This window comes from Populus euphratica, unplaced genomic scaffold, assembly GCF_000495115.2.
Source record: "Populus euphratica unplaced genomic scaffold, PopEup_1.0 scaffold9.1, whole genome shotgun sequence".
Lineage (NCBI taxonomy): Eukaryota > Viridiplantae > Streptophyta > Magnoliopsida > Malpighiales > Salicaceae > Populus > Populus euphratica.
The window spans coordinates 2,513,397-2,534,031 of NW_011499857.1; the positions used below are offsets into that span (position 1 = coordinate 2,513,397).

At 32.7% G+C, this 20,635-nt stretch overlaps 4 protein-coding genes and 1 long non-coding RNA gene across 7 annotated transcripts in view; all 5 read right to left on the reverse strand.

Annotated features, from left to right (window-relative positions):
• Window positions 1-243: 243 nt before the first annotated feature.
• HKL3 (hexokinase-like 3) lies at window positions 244-3,896 on the reverse strand. Its single transcript, XM_011023519.1, has 10 exons — window positions 3,460-3,896; window positions 3,201-3,351; window positions 2,883-2,921; window positions 2,632-2,778; window positions 2,018-2,092; window positions 1,770-1,931; window positions 1,590-1,688; window positions 1,366-1,496; window positions 996-1,077; window positions 244-682 (listed from the first exon to the last, which is right to left on the reverse strand). The coding sequence occupies exons 1-10, from the start codon at window positions 3,726-3,728 to the stop codon at window positions 362-364; spliced, it is 1,476 nt and encodes a 491-aa protein (XP_011021821.1). The 5' UTR covers window positions 3,729-3,896; the 3' UTR covers window positions 244-361.
• A 1,365-nt stretch (window positions 3,897-5,261) lies between these two features.
• LOC105123791 (transcription factor bHLH18) lies at window positions 5,262-8,158 on the reverse strand. Of its 3 annotated transcripts, none has more exons than XM_011023522.1 (5): window positions 7,853-8,158; window positions 7,607-7,687; window positions 6,753-7,418; window positions 6,231-6,602; window positions 5,262-5,583 (listed from the first exon to the last, which is right to left on the reverse strand). In XM_011023522.1, the coding sequence occupies exons 2-5, from the start codon at window positions 7,640-7,642 to the stop codon at window positions 5,476-5,478; spliced, it is 1,182 nt and encodes a 393-aa protein (XP_011021824.1). In that variant the 5' UTR covers window positions 7,643-7,687; window positions 7,853-8,158; the 3' UTR covers window positions 5,262-5,475. The 3 variants fall into 3 exon arrangements, with proteins under 3 accessions (XP_011021824.1, XP_011021823.1, XP_011021822.1); XM_011023521.1 differs by having other exon boundaries at window positions 7,607-7,693; XM_011023520.1 differs by having other exon boundaries at window positions 7,607-7,741.
• A 2,949-nt stretch (window positions 8,159-11,107) lies between these two features.
• On the reverse strand, window positions 11,108-13,303 carry LOC105123792 (WD repeat-containing protein 5-like). Its single transcript, XM_011023523.1, has 2 exons — window positions 12,471-13,303; window positions 11,108-11,595 (listed from the first exon to the last, which is right to left on the reverse strand). Exons 1-2 carry the CDS (start codon window positions 13,131-13,133, stop codon window positions 11,305-11,307), a joined length of 954 nt encoding a protein of 317 aa, XP_011021825.1. The 5' UTR covers window positions 13,134-13,303; the 3' UTR covers window positions 11,108-11,304.
• Window positions 13,304-16,701: 3,398 nt separating this feature from the next.
• LOC105123836 (probable starch synthase 4, chloroplastic/amyloplastic) overlaps window positions 16,702-20,635 on the reverse strand; it is an 11,669-nt gene continuing 7,735 nt past the window's right edge. Inside the window, exons 11-16 of the mRNA XM_011023577.1 lie at window positions 18,687-18,926; window positions 18,551-18,619; window positions 18,047-18,160; window positions 17,414-17,475; window positions 17,206-17,302; window positions 16,702-17,119 (exon numbers count right to left, since the gene is read on the reverse strand). Of these exons, the coding sequence (XP_011021879.1) occupies window positions 17,000-17,119; window positions 17,206-17,302; window positions 17,414-17,475; window positions 18,047-18,160; window positions 18,551-18,619; window positions 18,687-18,926 (702 nt within the window). The 3' untranslated portion in view covers window positions 16,702-16,999. The remainder of the gene's footprint in view (window positions 17,120-17,205; window positions 17,303-17,413; window positions 17,476-18,046; window positions 18,161-18,550; window positions 18,620-18,686; window positions 18,927-20,635) is intronic.
• LOC105123793 (uncharacterized) lies at window positions 18,936-20,419 on the reverse strand. The gene is made up of 3 exons (XR_841946.1): window positions 20,044-20,419; window positions 19,830-19,953; window positions 18,936-19,661 (listed from the first exon to the last, which is right to left on the reverse strand). It is a non-coding gene; the product is annotated as an uncharacterized LOC105123793 (long non-coding RNA).

Here is a 20,635-nt window from a genome sequence, read left to right on the forward strand (position 1 = left end):
AAATTTGACATATCAAGGTAGCCACATCATAATATTTGTATTTCATATTCGTATACGTGATTAATCCACAGCTTATTTTTTTAAATTTTTTTGACACATCAAGGTAGCCACGTCATAATATTTGTATTTCATATTCGTATACGTGATTAATCCTTACCAGACACCACTAGCTGAGAATTAATGGTAAAATTGAAGGAACTTGTTAGACCGACCATATTAGAAATTAAATTTCACAAGTAAAAATGTAATAATGATGGATTCAAATATATAGTTCACTTAATTGGAAATTATAAAAACTGAAAGTACGTAAGGACAATCCAGAACACCTTGTAATTTCGTAAATCCAGGTATGAGCTAGGAATCAAGAAGATTTTGTGTTTTGGCAAGCAGCTAAGAAGACAGCTCCGGCTCCAGAACCGCCATGAGAATGTTCAATTACTACATTATCTGAATGGTCACTGCCCAGCATCTCCCAGACACTGCTATGGAGATAGTTTCTAAAGACTCTATAATGCTCATAAAGTCCACCTTCCACAGTTACTACACTTTTTCTGCTTTCAATCCTGCCAAGCTTTTTTATGATTCCCACAATGCCAGCTCCAGCAAGACGGGCACCGCGTTCCGCAACGATGTCACAAACCTCAGCCACTACCTCCCTTACCATTGGAGAAGAATTTGTGATCTGCTATCAAGAAAAAACTGATGCTAATTAGTGTACAACTTCTAACCTTGAAGTGAAATATACAGCAACGATTAAGAAGTATATATTTCGTGTCATTGTATAATCAGCATGTTTCTACCTGGATTCAAAACTTTAAGTAAGAGAAAAACCAATAATTAAATGGTTAATGGTGAGATATTATTGGTACAGTAAACTTCCGTAGGCAGGACTTTGATTCTGAATTCATGCTCCAAGGTTCGAAAGGAAGAAAGGCAACAGGCTTAGGCTTTGTTTCAATGTTTGATGTTAGCTGGACATGTTAAAGGAACCTTACCCCAAGATTTTCCTTCAGCTTCTCACCAACCACACCATGATCCTCTGATGTATCTTGATGCATGGCAGCCATGTCAGGTGACCTGTTCAATATATATGTATTTTTACTATATAGCAAAACCATGCAGTTGTGAAAGGAATGGATCAATAATGTTGTAGACAAATCTTGAGAGCAGTCGAAGCAAGATTTTGAAGTATAATGATTGAAACTAAGCTTCAATTTTAAAGGCGCTACATATAACTTTACCTAGAGTCTTATCATTGTTCTTAGACTGTCGACAAGAGAAAGAGAAGTTCAACAAGACAGCAATTTGATGCAGTTGCTTACAAACTGTGCACATTTAGATAGGTTCTAAATATTGCTTCCATACCTTAGCTGGTATGGAGTAGCTAGTTTTGGAGGGACGACGTCTCCGAAGAGTGCTGTTTCCTGGGCCATCTTCAGCAAGACTCTTCTAACAATTTCTCCCAGGTACATGGCTGAAGTAAGCTTTTCGAAGATCTGAGACATAAGAAGACTTGGAAACAAATGTTAACTACCTTATCTTAACTATTTACTTTTATATGGAGACATGAAATACATGAGTTACCATACCCTGCAACCAGGGTTTGAGCTTTCTGAATCTAAACTAGAATCAAATTCAGTCACTGGAAGGTTTGAGCAATTGAAGTTTCCCCATTCCGTGTTGATAACCTGTGAAAATTAAGCACACTCACCTCAAGTTTGCATTTTACTTACATAAATTAGTATCGATAATCTTAATTTAATACTTGCCAACTCGCCCACATTGGATGATGGCATTGGCCCTTGCCATTTAGGAACTGCTTCATTTGGTTCAACATAAGCAGCATTTGAACCCATGGCTAGAGTAACTGAAGCCACAATGCCGTTGTTATAGCATCTACCTCCAGCCAAATTTCCTACGGTATCATCAACCTGCTCAAGAAGAGATGAGAAATATCCTTAATTTTGAACAATTATTCTTACTTTGAACTGATAAAGCTACGTATATAGCAGCATACCAGTGAAAAAACACGGAAATTGAGACCATGTTTCTCCAAAGCTTGATTGATATCATTGACCAATGCTTTCCCAACCTGAGTTCATACATAAATCCGAGATATTTATAAAATTAACAAAAAGACCACTGACATAACATCCCTTGAACTGGAAAATTAGTTAAAAATCCCTCTTACTAAGATGACATAAATGTGGAGTTTATCAATCCTTAGACAATAGTTTAGTTGTAGCATATGATTGTATTTAAGGGAGCATCTGGTTACTATCTCGAGAAAAAAAACCCCGGAAATAATGGAGGCAAAAAGGATATGTATGTCTCATTGTGTTTTTTGCTCGCTCCTCCAAAATTATTACAGGTTTATGTGTCTTTTCTATCCAAACTTAACCTAGTAGTCGACACTTATGGTCTCTAAATTTTTGAAATATCATAACTTACTCCCTGCATTCAAATGATTTTTTTTCATTATTTGTCTGATTAAAATAGAAGAGTTCATCATCATGGACCGGCTGTTAAGATTTCAGATGTTACATTTTATGCGGAGAAAAGAAAACAAAGTGTTTGCATTTGGCTTATCAAATGAAATTACTTGGCGAAAAAGGGAAAGGCAAACTCAACTGTGTCATTAGCTGAGAAGCTCTTCCATTTAATAGCAGAGCCGGAAATAGCTGCAGCTTGATCCACCGGATAGGACACAGTGAAGCCCAGTTTCTTTTCCCTTTCTGGTGCATCAAGAGTATCATCTGGGGGATGTTCTGAAACGAACTTTGCTAGCTCCGCGCTTGATCCACCGGATAGGACACAGTGAAACCCAGTTTCTTTTCCCTTTCTGGTGCATTAAGAGTATCATCTGGGGGATGTTCTAAAACGAACTTTGCTAGCTCCACAGCAATGTAGTCGAATAACTCCTAAAGGACAAGAAAGCTCATTGTTCAACATGTTTCAAGATTGTGGAAGCAACTGCAATAGATTATTAAACTGTTTTTCATCTTAAAAAATTCGGTGTTTATTTCTTTATATATATATATATATAATTGAAGTGTTTTGAGTATTCATATCCATGTTTCAAATTTCCAATGTTGACACAAGGACTCTAAAACAAAACGAAAGGTGGAAGGAATATACTTTTTGGAAATTGCTTTAAATCAAAGCATGAATACATCTATCATTCCAAAGCTTAAGCATACCTGAGAGGTACCAGACAACACATTGGGGGGTATGGAAATTTCCTTCCTATATAAATCAGAAATAGGCTCATTTCTCCCTCCAAGTCGAGCACACAAAATTAAAAAATTGGTTCCTCGCAAATTCAACCCATAATACAGCCCCTTCTCATCCCTTAGTTCAAGATTTCATCAAAACAATGTTAACAACGTCAACAATATCGTGTAATAAGATCGAGCAAGTAAACCCAAAAGAAGAAGGATAGAAGAAATTTGCCTGTACCCTTTAGGTAGCGAGGCAGCATAGGAAACAAGCATGTTGAGGGTACTAGTTTCCTCCTGTGAAACAAGAGATGCTTGCATGTCAGAAACCAATGCATTAGCCACTTCCCAAAGTTTGGGTACAGGAGTGGCAGATTCCCTTGCAAATTTACGCAAAATGCGCTGTGTTTGCTTCCATCGTCTTTGTTTTTTTCTTGAGTTTTGCCTCACCAATACAGCTACGACTGCCACTGTTGTCACTGTCGCCAACATCACCGCTTCCTTCCTCATTTCTCCTCAATTGTCTTTCAAAAACGTTTTATTTTCGTCAGATTGAATCTAGGTTGGCTTCGTGACAGCTTCGTTTCACGAGGACGGGAACAGCATCAAGAATTAACTGCAATCCGTTTTTCATGCAGGGAGGAGCGAGTAACGTGGATGATTACAGCGACTGAGTGACTTTTTACGGCTGAAGCCCAAGTTCACTGAATGTGTTTAGTGGGATTTCTTGCTGAGTCTAATCCACATTTCCTTGGTGCATGCTTAGTGATGGATTTGGGCCACTCTTAATGAATCAACCACAAAGTCTAGTCATTTACAGTCCTTAAAAGGAGAAGGAAAAAAATTGGAAAAATGTTTATAATTTGATGTGTGGCATTCAATTTGTTAAGAGTTTATTATTAAATCGATTAAACTAGTAGTCAACATGAAGTGTTTATTATGCGAACAAATTTTTTTTCACATATGATTAAAGTATAAATTACTTTTTGAACGGTTAGTTATGTATATAGAGAAGAAAATGTTAACAAATAATAAATTTTATAAAACAATAAAATAGTTATTTTCAGTGGTGATAACTAGATAAGAGAATATAATAGAGTGATAGCAGCAATGATATCAATAATAACAATAATAACTTTTATTTTAACATTGATTTTAAATGAAGACACGTTAGTTCAAAATAAATAATAAATTTTATAAAAATAAATTATTTATTTTTCATCATTAATCGTGCATAAGTGATAACAAGACAAGAGGATATAATATATAATAACAATAATTTTAAAAATAAAAATAGTAGAGTAATAACAGTAATGATAATAATAATAATTTTTATTTTAACATTGATATCATTGTGTTGAATGATAGTTGTAAAGTGATAATAATGATGGCTATAATGGTAATTACATTAATAAGGTGATGATGGTAATAACAATAAAAATAATAAAATATTAATTATTTTAATAATTATATTAATAAATTATGGTTACGGTGAATATAAAAAGTGGTTATTATATTACTGAAACATGATTAAAATAATTAAATAATATTATTAATAATTATTTTGAAATGATAATTATAAAGAAAAAAATTTCTATTAAATTAGAACAGATCAAATGTCAAGTAAAAAAAATAAAATAACAAAAAGAACATCCTATCTCTTTTTTTTTCTTTAATTTTTTTAGTTTTTGATAAAAATTAAAAAAAATGTCTATATGTCAAAAAAGAAGAAGCTTCTCTTAAAAAAACATAGAAATACATTGAAAATTTAACTATTTTTTTGTCATTTTTTAATGAGAAATCAAAACCATAATTTATAAATCACAAAACTACAGTAATTCCAATTATTCAAAAACAATTTAACTAAAAAGAGTTTATTTGAGAATGATACACTGTGTAATGTCCAAAATTGATAAAATCAAAAGGATTTAAAATAAAATTGAGGTTTAGAAGACAACGACAATTGCATAAACCAATTTCTCGGCAGGATACAGAGAGGCAGAAGTGATTATAAAATTGGTTGCACAAACCAATTAATGGCCGTGTGGATTCTTGGCACAGCATGTGGGTAATTCAACGTGGTCAACACGCAAAAAACAAGAAGAAAAGTCCTGCTGCGAGCCGGACCTCCATGGCAATTGGCATAGCAACCTTTTAATTGACAATACAAACTGATCTACTGAAGGGGATGGGAGATTTGTGGACCAGTGCTTGTCCGAGAAGATTTGGATAAAAAATGGAGGGCCTGGGCAAATCTTCAGGCTTGAATGCACGAGCTTGGTATTATAGCACATGAGAGCTTCATACAAGCCAGTCTTAGTTTTTTGACAAGATCTTTCATTGTCAAGGAGAAATCATTGTCCATCTGCACAAGATATGGAGTGTAAGGAGTGTCTCTGTATAATAATTAGGTTTTTTTTTTTAAGAGAAAAGAAGATGTATATAAGTTAATATTGTAAAGAGTAATCATAGTTGTTTTTTAAAGTATTTTTTATTTAAAAATATATAAAAATAATATTTTAATTTTATTTTTTAAAATTCAGTCATGACATTATATCAAAACAATAAAAAAAATTATAATCTTAAATATAACCTTAGTCGTAAGCTATTTAATAAAGAATATTACATGCACATTACATCATTTTATTCATTTCTTTATTTGAAAGGACTTTACCATACTTGTACCGGTGTCGGAGTTTAAATCTTTCCGACTACAGTTACAATCACGTATGATGATGTAAGTATGTCACTAATTATAAATTGTGGTAAGATTGACTCAAACTCGTCATTTTATAACGAGCTTTCTACGAGGAACTCACTTGTACTAAGAATCCGTTTGGAAGGCGACCAACCACATGGTTATTGCACAAGAATGTGGATATCTTACTTGTCCAAAGCTATTATATATTGTATCAAGAAAACGGCATGCAAGTCCATTAAGCCATGGATACTGGTTTAGTTTTGCAAGTTGATTGTGTAAATCAGAGGGAGATGCTATATATTTAAAATTACCTGAGCAATTACTGTGACGTCAAGAGTGGAATTCCCAAATACCAATACACTGCTATTGACGACTGATAGATGAAGATTCTCAATCTCGCTTAGTATTTTAATCCCAACTCCTTGCTGGTTCTTGCAATGGATCCGAATCAGTACATCCTTATCGGTTGTTCTTGCTTCAATTTCTGGGAGCGGTGAGTCAGGGAGGCCATCAAAGTTCTCATCAGATGAAGAACATTCATCATCAACAGAGAGCTTAGACTTCTTCAGCAGAACCACGGATTCCATGGTTTTTGTCTTGGTCTGATCCTGGAGTTGTTTCAGTTGTTCTTGGAGTTGTTTCATGTACTTCATAGCGCCTTCAAGGACAGAAGCCTTGTCCATCTAAAGTATTGGAAGTATGTCAGTCTTGGTTAAAGATTGACCATCAAGGTTCGAGATTTATAATATTTCACAATTAACTTATCCTAGATTTTCCCTTCGAAGAAATAAAGGCATTGTGGTACTATCTATCAATTTGAAACTTTCATTCACCTTTTTAAGACCTGGAACAACGGCTGAAAGAGCAATGAACTGCTGGCTAAGCTTTTTTCTGCGCTTTCTCTCAGCCATTATGTGATCTTGAACATGCATAGCACTTCTAGTCATTGAGTAAGGCCTCTTGATCCCTTGCTTAGCCTCTGGGGCATAACTTTCTGATCTCTCACAAGCAGCTTTTGAAATTGAAGTTTGAAAGTGCATGTTTATTGGAGATGCAGCCTCATCCTTAGGCTTGATCAAGCGGTCAAGATTTCCGTAAAACTGCTGGGAGCTGGCCGTAGGTGGTGGAGCTGAGGTGTTGAAAGAAAAACTTTCAGGAATAGGAGAAGGTGGTTTTGGCGATTGGTGCGGGGTAGAGAAGCTAGAGGTTGGTTTTGGCGATTGGTGCAGGGTAGAAAAGCTAGAGTTCCAGCTGTTAGTTCTCTGCTGTTTTCCAGGTGTTTCAATGCTGGTCTGAGACGTTTCAGAGGAGGAACCATTTGAAGTACTGGTGATCGTGGTGTTTCTGGTCATCATTAAACTGGGTTTCGAGGAGAAACTCTCGGAAGAGAAAGATCGTTGGAGGTTTTCTCCCAGTAGAGTAGTTGCCATGTTTTGTGCGGTGAACTCGGCAAGAGAGTTGATATGGCATTGATGGATGAATTTGTAATCATCCATGCCCTACAACATACAGATAACTCAATCAAACAAAAATTTTCAGATCAATGAAATAGTAATTGTCAATTAAGTCATGGAATAATAGAAATTTCAAGCACTACTACTATTAGAATTAATGATTTCTCTAGGTTTTAGCAGTAGCTAGCTAGCAAGGGGTGTATGTCCTTGCATTAACATTGATCATGACATACCATCTCACTAAGCCATTTCCCTGCTGCTATATCCATAAGGGTAGCTTCTTACTCCACAAAAATGTACAGAGCTGCACAAGTCTTGCCCTAAAAACACAAGTTCGTCGAGCCTTTATAGTCCAACGACTTGAACAGCTATAAAAACATTCAAGAAAGAGTGGCACACACATCAAACTGAGAAGGAGAGAGTGGTAAACAAAGATGAAGATGTTTCAGAACAAGAAAAATCTGATGTGGGTTAGTCACCTGATCAAGGCTTAGTCCGGAAGGCTTGAAAAAGCTGAGAAATGAACCTAAATTACTGCACGCTTCCACTAGAAAGAAGGGGGAGGGAGGGTATTAGAAGAAGAAACTGAGGCCTGAGAATTTTGTCCTCATCTGCTTTCTCAAATCAAATGAAGCCTACACACAGTCTTCTACTAATCTTGTTGACGAGGGAGATGCTTAAATTATATTAACAAAAACCAAGTTGATCATCGGTTGAGATATCGTATCTACAGGAATTAGAAAAGAAAGATTATATTTCCTGTCCACCTCTGCCAACCCAAAGCTATAAACTTAATTTATTGAATTAGACATCCAATCCATCTATCGAAAATTTTCAATTCCTTTGACATATTGCTTCCGTGGGCGTTTATATATACACATATATATATAGAGAGAGAGCTGTCAATATGAGACCTTGCCTTGAACAGTCGTGGGACGTAAAAGTTAAACCAGGCGTTCTGTTTATGGAGACAAGGTGCTCCCTTGTATAACCATGAAGGATGAAAGCTGGGTTTTATACGAACACACTAATAACTAGAGATGATAATGGATCGGGTTAGGGTAGTTTTTTCATGCGCCCGCACTGACCCAACACCTTCCTAATCATCATATGTGTCTGATTAGGGTGGGTTGGGTGAAGGATCTACTTCACCCATCAAGCATCCACCAGATACATGACCCGCTCTTCTTTTAATTTATTTTCTGAAATTCTCAAGGTGCATCATAATTTTTATTGAATTTAATTAAATTTATGATATCAGTTAAGAGTTTAACTGGTTAATTTTAAACAAATAAGGATCTAGTTTTATATATTTTTTATTGTATAAATAGTTAATAATTTATTTAATTAAAAATGTATGTATAAACTTTTTAAATTTTATTTGAATTTCTTTCTATATATAAAAACACTTTGTAAAATCCTACATATTGTTTTTTTTAAAAAAATATTTGATTTGGATGTAGTTAGGATACATTTTGGTGTTAAATTTGTATTTTTTTTAAAAGGACTCAAATGTAATTTTAAATTTTGTGATTTAAGAAAATCAAACATTTAACGGAAGATAACGTACTTCAACTTTTTTTTTCAATAATCATTTCTAATTTATTATTTTTTATAATAATGCATGAAAATTAATGCAATATTATGATTGATGATATTATCATATTTTATTTAAGAGTTATTTGAAGTAAAAATGTAAGCATAATACTTTTTTTATTTCTATATTTCTAGACTAAAAATTATTTATTATTTAAAATAAATAATATATTAAAAAAATATGAATAGAACTATTCAAATTTGAAAATAAAAAATGAAATTACAATTGATCCTTTCATAATCATTTTACAGATAATTTAATTTTTAACAATCAAATTTATTTATAATTGTAAAAAATATAAATAACACAATCTTTATTTTTCCATTTTATACTTTCATATATTTTCACATAAAATTCATTATATTTATTTTTATTTAATTTTAAAATAAATTTCCTATATAATATATATAATAATTGAAAAATTAAAATCCCCCTCACACATGTTACCTTAGTACAACATAGCTTCATTGATCATATAAATAGCTTCATTGATCATATAAATAGTGAGATTATTTATTTTTTTAATTTTTTCTATATCAACATAGCTTCATTGATCATATAAATAGTGGGATTATTTATTTTTTTAATTTTTTCTATATATTTTTTTAATAATTATCTAGATTGTCTTTAAATTGATTAATTAATTGAATTATATTATGATAATTTTTACATAATTTAATTTTAAATTCAAACTAAATAACAAGATTAATTAGGAGATTTTTTTAAGTATATTTTTTTATCATCCAGTTAAATTATTTTTTAATTAATCAAATCAATAAAATTATGTCGAATCAACTTGTATATAGGTTAATTCTAAACTTAGACTTAATGAGAACTCGGATAAGGATAAGAACATTTTAAGATTAATATAGAGAATAACAAAATCAACTAATTCTTTATAACCTGTTACCTTGAAAGCAGATCTTGATTCAACCACCAACATGGCACTCATGTAGACTATTCATATTCTAATTGTTTAAAAATTGTAATGCCATCGTCTTCGTATCATTTCATGTTCTTGTAATGTATCTATGTCCGTAGATCATACCATTACGAGTGTACGGAATGAATTCATTTGGCAAGGTAATTGATTAGTTATTATTAGCCATTGTTTGGGAATACGGTGCAGAATGAATTCATTTGGCAAGGTAATTGATCAGTTATTATTAGGTATTGTCCGGGAATACGGTGCAAATAATATTTTTAAAAAATTTTAAATTTTTTATTAAAATTTAATATATTTAAATTGTTTTAATGTGCGGATGTTAAAAATAATTTTTTTAAAATAAAAAATATTATTAATATGTATTTTAATAAGAAAAATTATTTAAAAAATAATTATAATTACATTATCAAACACCCTTTTAATAGGTTTTATAATCAGAGATATGATGCGGATACCGTACGTGTCGACTAGTTGAAATGTTCCAATCAAAACTCCCAAAATCATGTAAATCAAGATTTAATACTTTGGATCCGAATCTTTAGGTTCTAATCTGCACAAAATTAAATACCAAATTTTGGTTACATGGGACCTTTTCAGCCCCCGCGAATGGGCCCACCAAGGTTTCCAACGAAGCAACTCACAGTTTTTGTCTTCTTTTGAGTGCCCCAGGAAGGAAGAAACAGATCCTCCTTTTATCTTTGCTAGGTGCTGAGTAAGTGTTTGCTGCCTGAATTGAAGTTTTTAAATTATTCTTTTTGAAGATTTTGAAATGTTAATATTGAAAATAAAAAAAAGTATACTGGAATTGAAGATTTATTGCCTAATATATTGACGAAAATTTAATAGAATATTTATATATACTTGTAATGAAATGGTTAGCACGACGGGACTTCGGATTGATGTATGATGGGCCTTGTATGACTCAGAATCCGGTCAGCTCAGATGATGTAATCCATAATAATAAAATATTAAGCATGAGCGTGTTCAACAGCTCTGATGTTCAAAGGGTTATCGGAGCATATCCCATCTGCTGTTGGCTCCACATGAAAGAAATGATTACTACCCAGCAACGAAGTCATCCGACCCTGTCCATCAACACTGACCCGGCCTGGGAAAGCCCCGGGTCGGCGGATCTCAATGTGACCTGCTGGGGGCTTATATCTGACAATTGAAATTCACAGGTGATAACAATCGAGGGAATTAACAATAATTACATAAATAAAAAGTTTTGACAACTGAGTTCCATCAAATACTGGAGTACACGAACAGTAGTTAAATGAATCAAAACTACAAGCATGTCAATAGGATAAGGATCTGGGAAAACGCAGAAGCTTCAGCCATCGAGCAAAACATTTCCCTCAGCTGCTAGATGAGGAAAAAAAAAATCCTCATTTTTCCTGAGTCCAGATCTTCACAGTCTTGTCACTGCCTATTGCACCGGATGCGATCATGTTCTGCGTGGGATGGCATGCTACTGATATAACTGTATCAGTGTGACCTTCCAATTTCTGTACTATTTTCCTGCTTTGAAGCTCCCACAAGTACATACAATTATCCTCAGAACCACCAACAATGTACATTCCATTTGTTATGGAAAAGGCGGACGAAATACAGTATTTTGTATTGGCATGCCCAGTGTATGTCTTCAGAAATTTCCCAGTTGCAAAATTCCAAAGCCTCTGGCAAGTGTATCACATAGCAAATCCAGGTGAGAAGACCAGACCATCTCAGAGAAATGAAAACCACCAGATATAGAAAGACCGGACCCTCAAAAATAAAATTACAATAATGAATTCTCTAGAACAATAAGCTATCAAATGAAATTCATATGTGCTAACTATTCTTGCTTCTATGTAAAACAATAAATGTACACGAGGTATATCTGCAAATACGAATTCAGCGAAGAACAGGAATCATCTATTAGCTTTATTTTTAATTAAAAAAAAACCCACTGAGCCCAGTTTAATGTGATTTTCACTCAGCATATTTTCCATATAAAATTATTTACAAAGCCTCCGGAAGCTAGAACCTATCCCAAGATGTGGACATCTTCATAACATCAAAAAATTCCATTTGAAGCACACAAAACATGGAAATACAACGAGAAAGTGAGGTGAAAAGTTAAGGATGACAATGCTATATATTATCTGCAAACTGTTATTCAAGATAGCAGAACTGCAGCCATACAAAAGAATAAATAAAACAACGCTTGCAACAATTTCAACTGCGTTTGCAAGAAACTATATGAAAACTGGCTAAATGCTCCACCATGAGAAATCATTTAGACAGAAACTAACATGAATTCATCAATATGGATTGATAAAACATAAAAGAAGGGAAAAGTAGGCTCTATATCATAAGATGAAAGTTCATCCTGCTAATAAGCAGAAAATTCTAGTATAAGCTCGTGACATTGACATATCATTCGGAAGAAAACATTACAGCTACTACTAATCAAATGTTTGAAATTTCCAAAACAAAGACTAATCTCCCAATTTCCGAAAGCAACAGATGTTATATTAGAACAGCGAAAAAGGAAAGAATTTTGACATACCAAATTGTTATCCAAAGTGCCAACAAGAATATAATTTCCATTAGGCGAGAACTTAACAAAGGAAACGGGTGGATTTTCATCATCAATCAAAGTCTTGATACAATGACCAGTCCCAGAATCCCAGATCCTACACAAGCCATCATAACTGCTGGACACAATAAGCGAACCATCTCTATTAAAATCAACACATGTAACTGGATCAGAATGGGCAGGCAACACCTTCAAACACTTTCCACTCTTCACATCCCAAATTCTAACAGTCTCATCAAAAGAACCCGAAACAATCATACTGGAGTTTGGGTTAAAGCTGACGCAAAACACATAATTCGTGTGCCCGTGAAGGGTTTTGATGGTGGACCCAGTTGTGACGTCCCAGAGGCGGAGGGTTTTGTCGTCGGAGGCAGAGACAATGAAGCGGGAATCAGAGGAGAAGGCAAGGTCGGAGACGCCTTGTTCGTGGCCGTGGAAGTCATGGAGAGGAGTGATTGGGGAAGTGGGAGGATTAGATGGGGAGAGGGAATAGGTTTTGATGGTTTTGTCAGCGGATGAAGAGCCGAGGAGACGGCCGTCGGAGGAGAATTTGACGGAGGAAATGGAGGATTTGTGGCCTTGTAGGGTTTGGGTTAGGGTGTAGGGTTTGTAGGACTCAATTGGGTCTGGCATTTTGTTTTTATTGTTGAGAGGGTTTTTCTCTTGGAAGGGTTTAGGGCTTTACCTGGTAAGGGAAGAGAGTGAGGGACAGACGCTTACGACAGAGACGAAGGATGATCTGGGAAGAGAGGGAGGACTCACGTTTTATTACTAACCAACCGGTAAATGGGCGCGCACCATTTTGATTGTGTTAACCATACCCGACGATTTATCCGAAAAGGTATGTGTTAATGATATTATCATAGGGTCAATTCCATTTTCGCGAGGGTTTGTTTCTTTGGTAGGACTTGTTTAGTGTTTTTAACATTGTTTTTGCATTGAAAAAAATATTATATATTTTTAGATGTTTTTGAATGATTTTAATATATTGACATTAAAAATAAAAATAATTATTTTAATTTATTTTTTAAAAAAATATTTTTAAAAAAAGATCAAGAGTTTTTTTTTTAAAAAATATTTTTAAAAAAAGATCAAGACATGAATCTTGCTTCTATAATTGTTTTGTCATTGTTTTCTTTTCCATGTACTCTTTTATTTTTTAACTTTTATAAACTTGATAGAGATATATTAGTGAGTATTTGTTTTTAAGTTAATTTTTTTTAAAGTGTTTTTAAAATTTTTTTTATCTAAATACTTTAGGTTTTTTAAAATTATTTTGATATGTTGATGTTAAATATGAAAAAATAAATTTGAGTAAAATATTATTTTAATATATTTTTATTAAAAAATATTCTGAAAAAAAAAACATAAATCTTGATGGGACTTGCCTCTCTCTATATTTGTCTTATATTTTTTTTTTCTTTTCTAGATGCTCCTTACGTTTTAAACTTCTATAGATTTGGCAGTGAAAGTTTAGGACTTGTCTTTGTGTATAATTATCTTGTCGTTGTTTTCTTTTCCAGGTGCTACTTTCTCCATGTGATCCTTTTTCATTGTTGTGATGTAGGAAAATATTAAATTAAATTTATTATTTTTATTTCTTTCTTTAGTTTCAAGAAAAGAAACACTTCGTTTGCTCATGTATTTGTTTCGAAAAGTTGATATGTATTCTGTGCATCAGTTTCATTGTTTGCATCCATTCAAGCCTTCAATTTATCATAAAGAAATAAAAAAAGAAAAATAATTATCATAACCAGACATCGTGGTAACTGATTAAAAAAATAATTTCTTAATTGAAAAAAAATTATCTAGCATCTTATTTTTTAGAAGAAAATATTTTATTTAAGAAGTTATCATCTAATATTATGATTATCAAGAATCCTAACTGATCAACAAAGATTTTATGGTACGAGATTGATAATGCAAAATAGAAGATGCTATCATCTCTTAAGTGTCCTATTTAAGACAAGTTACATCGTCAATAAATAATTCTTAGGAATATTTTTAATTCTGACGTTAGTAAATATCACACAAATCTAAAAAAATATGATATTTCTGACTTTGGTGTTAATGAATATTTTTGCAAAAAAGAAATTTTCCATGTCATTTTTTCTTGTTTATCCTTTATTATTTTTTGCTCTTTTTATATGAAAGTAAAAAAAAACATTGCATGACATATTTTTATTTAATAGTAATAGTCCACATATTGAGTATATCTACAAAAAAATACAAACACAAAAAAAAAAATATGAAAGGACCACAAATAAATCAATGAAGGTTCTCAAATATTTTTGAAATTTTTTGTTATCAAAAAAGAGTTTATTTAGTTAAATATCAAATTAAAATGAAAGTATATCCTTAGCAAACATAATTTAAGGAGGCTGGATTTAAAACCCAAACTTGGCCAACTTTTTTTTTTTTTTAGGTTGGGTTAGACTCAGCTAAACTGACCTGATTACTGGTTCAAATCAATAACCCGATTGATATATTTTTCTTTGCAAGAGTGCACGAGCTACTCGCACACACTTGGTACATGAAGATGGTAATTAAAAGTGAAAGGAAGGAGATGAAATGATTTACCTGTTGTTAAATGAAAATTGATGTAAGTGCTCCTTGCTAGGAAAATTAGTATATTATACTTTTTGCAATTGTTTTTTCTTTTCTTTTTGTATACATCGAGGTCTGTATAGTGTCAGAGTTCCTTTCCATATGAAAAAAAATTTCAATCAAATTTAAAAACGAATAACTATCATTATCTTGAAAATAAAAATAAAAATAGAATTAAAAAAATACATTATAGTTTATAGTTTTCATATAAGTTGACAAATCACACTTTTCATTAAAATAAATTTTTAATATTTTAATTTTACATCTTAAATCTTAAACTCTATAAAATTAAATTAAAAAGTCATGTTACTAATTGAGGTTAACAAATTAAGATACCTATTAAAAATTTTGAATTCAATAATTAGAATAAAAATGTAAATGTGGCAAATATATATTATTTATATATAAATTAATAGTAAAAAGTTTTTTATAAAATATTTGCGGCTCTCTCATTTCATGAAGAGATCTAATTATTATGAATAATTATGTTCAGTCTGCGGGGATCACCATGGAGTTTCTTCAAAATTCATGAGTAGTTTTCTACTAAAATAATTGGTTTGATATTACAAATTTCAATAATTTTTGTGAATGGAAAATATTTTTCTCTTAAAAGAAACATCTAATTTTAACCTTTAAATATTAAAAAAGTCATGATTGCAATCAATCACAGTAAAGTTACAGTTAATGCAAACAAGATTATATGGAAAAAATAAATAAATCCACAATAAATAAATAAAAGATTTCATATTCGAGAGAGAAACTCACTTTCTCAATTTACTTTATATTCAATAATGCTTGTCCTGGTTCGGAACAACATTTTTTTCTACATTTGAATCATCGCAATGCTATAGAAAATGAGGATTTTCCTAATATATATATCGTGAAGAAAAAGAAGCATCCCAGTCTTTCCTGACTATTTAGTATCTAGCCTTGGATTTTCAATTTCTTTGACTATGTGATTGTTAAAAAAGAATAAAAACAAAATAACAATAAAAAAATAAAAACCAAAACTGATGTAAAAATAAAATGAGATGAAATACCTAATGATAAAATTTAAAAAAAATAAAACAAAATATATAACAACCAATTTCATATATATATATATAAACAGAACTCTTAATTTTAACGGCCAGTACAATTATGGAGTGGGGAGAAGAAAACATGCTAAAGCTCAATTTCCATGCCTCCACGACACATAACCACCATGTTTATGTTTATTTTTGCAGTTTAAAAACATTTTTAAAAAAATTAAATTTTTATTTTATTTTTTTCTTTACTTTAAATTATTTTTGTATAATATTTTCAGATAATTTTGATATATTAATATAAAATATAATTAAAAATATATTATTTTAATATATTTTAAAATAAAATATATTTTAAAAATAACCAAAATTGTACTCTCCATGCCCACATAAAAAAAAAAAGGCAACGAGAGGCTTTGAATTAAGAGCATTATGAGTACAAAACGGGTTTCTATAATATTTTCGTAAATAGGGAGCGGGTTTGTCTCATATCTTCAAACTTAGTACAATTTCTTTATTCCACCCACCCTCATTTTTTGTTCAATAATAATAAAATTTATTTCATTAAATTAATTAAAACTTCATTTCTTAGATAGCTTTTTTAGGGTTTGTTTGCATAAATTTGATTTATTTGGAGGAAATTACAGGTATAGGAGATTATTCATATTCACAGTAGTATACATCCAAAACTGCCATCAATGGACATGAAGATGTGTGAATGCTATGCAGATGATGATCTGAGCCCCCTTGATACTCAAGCCTCAACACATCACGTTCTACCAAAGCTGATATTGCTCTACAGCCTCCAAATCATTTACCTAAATGCGGGGGGGCGTTAGAAGTGTGCTTAGAGAAGTACAACTAACTTCACAAGCTTTTTAGGGCCGTGTATGCAGAAACATGAACGTCACAGCACTCTGCATTCCATGAGAAGTCCTTAGCCATGGCATCTACTATCTTCTGCTTCCATTTTGATGGGCTGTTCTTCTGCAGAAAAGCATGGCATCAGTAAAATAAATTAAAAAATTATAATAAAAATAGAAGAAGAATTCCGTGACCATGCAAGCACTCACAATTTCATCTACAGCCTGGCTCAAAGACAAATATCCAAAGGTAGAGCTAATGAACCGTGAAAATCTAGTGGTCTCTTGTTCATGATCTACAAAATGTCTGTAAAAGAGCTAAAGAGAGTCATTCTTGCTTTATGAGGGAGGAGTGGAAAAAGGGAGAACAAAACGTACAGATGTGAAGTTGCTTAAAATTTTCTACAGAATACATTACCTGAATTTGTTCTCATTGGATGTTACTGCAACCGGAGCTGCTCCATATTTCAAAGCTTTCAGCTACAAATTTCATATTACACAGATAATGCTAAGTCAATGGAACAGCTTTTGATACAGACACGCATACGTGTATAAATATATGTTCATTGAGCAGCAACACGAGGAAAGAAACGGAAGGGGAACTTATGAGATGAAGCAAAATTGATGAAATGTACAAAGTTGACGAAGACAATTTAGCCCATGCCCCCAAGCCCATATGAATCATATGAAGTTGGGGACACTGAAAGGAAAAAGATCGGTAAAAGAACAAGAGTGGAAATCAGTATAAAAAAGGAACTTTTCATTCAATTATAAGCACCATGGACCCTCAGGAATACAGAGCTAAAAAGGATGGACTAGCAAATTCCAGCAGCACGATGCAGGGTCAGAAGCAGTTTATGCAATTCAACACTTAATAGACACGGGTGGGCTTATATGGAATGTTTCTGCAAACAAATGTATGTGTGATTGATCTCTTTAGGCCTTCCCAGGTTTTACTTCGTGTGTAGGTGATGACTTGGATTTGGGATCTTCCAGACAAGAAGCAGATGCAATGGAGATTTTGTTTTGATGAAAATAATTCTCTACTTACAGGCACTTGGAGTAGAGGGTCATGAAAAGATTGGCACAAGATTATGTCTGAACCTGCAAAGATCAGATGCAATAGAGCCTCATCATATTTGTTTATGAATCTCACAGTTTCATCCTGTGGACATTGGAGAATATAAACCAAAGATTAGAGCCTCAGCAGATAACAACAGGAAAGTTGGGGATAGGGTACAAAGTATTGTGATAGATACTTCTTCACAGACAGAAACTTTTGAGTGCAAGAGCATGCAGAGAAAGATTGCATGAGATGATAGAATATCCCAAAGCATTACCACAATATGCAGTGTTTGGTACTGAGTTAATACTGCGTTTGGACTGTAAAAGCATCAATTTGATGCTTTTTAGGTGCTTTAAGATGATTTTGCAAAAAAAAAACACTAGAAAAACTTTGATTTGATGTTTTTTTCAGTCCAAACACACTTGCAAAAGCACCCACACCACATTACCAAACACACACACGTACAGTAGCTGTGATTGTGCCCTCTACCTTTAGTTCTTTCTTAAGATATTCCAGTGCTCCATCTGCACTTGTCGTTTTGCTTCCCATGAAGATGAACTGAAATCAAATTCATGTATATTTCTGTATAAGACTAAAAACGAAAAATGACAACAGCAGTTTTTACTGATTCATGCGGCTGCCAAGGAAAATTGAGAATCACTGTTATTGTCACTTTCTTAAGGACCCTCATTTCACCACCTAGTAAGGAGTTTCTCCAATATTCAGCACTAAGCTCTGTATTCTCTTCAAAGAAATAAAGACCCCAAAAACATGTACAAACCTGGACATTCTTTTGTGTAGCATTCCAAACAGCCTTCTGGTTATTCAGATCAAAATCCAAAGATTCTGTAGAGATGCATCCTACCTGATTAGAAAGCATTTGAACTTCTCAGTTTGATGGTATAATATATCCTGAGAAGTTTATTATGTCTCATACACCTTAGAATCACTTATTATGAAAATAAATGCATCTGCTCCAGGATATTTTAATTGCTATCATACATATATTGTAGGTGCTAAAGTTAAGAATCAAAATGTGCAGAATAATTTTAAGCCAGGGAACAAGAAGCTTAAGAGCTAAAACATGCCCCTAGGTACACAATATTGACCTAGGAACCATATGTGGAGCCTGTGCTATGTGCACAACACAAAGCTAGCACATTTTGAACACTTGGCTGTTAGCCATTATTTTAAATGGATCCTTGAAAGCATTTGGCTTTCTGATTTTTCACATCAAAATGAGTAGAAAAGGGTGCATTTTGACAATACATACTGGCAAGTCCAAATGGTTCAATACACAAATGATTCTTACCAGGATTTTATTCAGTAGATTTATTTTCTTTGTTAGTATAAAAGATTCTAACTAGGATTTTCTATGTTTAGATTGGTCCTAATAGTATAGAATATCCTATTTTCTATATTTCCTACTGTAACTTTAGTATAGAAGTATCTATGCAGGAGAGTTAGGGATGGTGGAGTTTTGAAAATTATGGTTTGAGAGTCAAACTCAGGTTCTAAAGTATTACTTGCTTTTACCACTTTTTCGATCTAATCCTCACAGCTCTCCACCATCGCTAGCTCCTGCATAGATTCCTCTATACTACAATACATTCAATAGGAAATATATAAAATATCTGCATTAAACATGACCAATATATACAAAGAAAAATCATAATTAGGATCTTTCACATTTGGAAGAAAATAAACCTAATGAATAATTCTACATTCTTCTTATTTTGATTTTTTGCGTGCATCAACAAAGCTCTACCTGCATACATGAGCTTCATGTAATGACTAGTGCCTGTATGAATTGCAGGCTTTCTAATCAACAGCCACCATGCATCTCCTTGGCACTGTCCCATTGCGCAATATTACAATATCTTCCTTTCAAACTACAACTCAAAGCAGGACACCCATGTTCCCCACTATAAAAGTTGTATTTGAAGGATACTAATGAGTAATGATACAATCAAAAGGCTCACTTTGATAGTTAGGTCTATGGTGGTGATGTAAGTTTAGGGTTTAACGCCATTATCCATTCCTGGGTACACATCCACACAACCATTGTGCCTGATCTCTATTGCTCACTTCATCAAATGCCTTGACTTTCCCTAAGGTCTTTACTTTGGTGCCGTTTGTTTACGCCGCTGCGGCTGCGGCTGCGTTTTAATTAAAACACAGTTTGCAGCCGTTTGGTAAAAAGAAAATTAGTTTACTGTACATGGGTTCCACGTAATTTTCATTCCCTATATACATTAATTGCAACAATGCAATTCACTGCACTGTTCACAGTGAATTGCACTGTTGACGTAAACAGTGCAATTCATTTGCACTGTTAACACAGGTTTTATTTTATTTTATTTTTTTTATAGTGTTCATTTAATTTTATTAATATTTTTTTAAATGTTAATTTAATTAATTTTTTTTAAATGTTAATTTTATTAATATTTTTTAAGTGTTAATTTCATTAATATTTCTTTATTAATATTTTTTTAAGTGTTAATTTTATTAATATTTTAAAAAAACTAGTTTATAGTGAATTAAATTTATTTGCACTGTGATGTGAACAATATT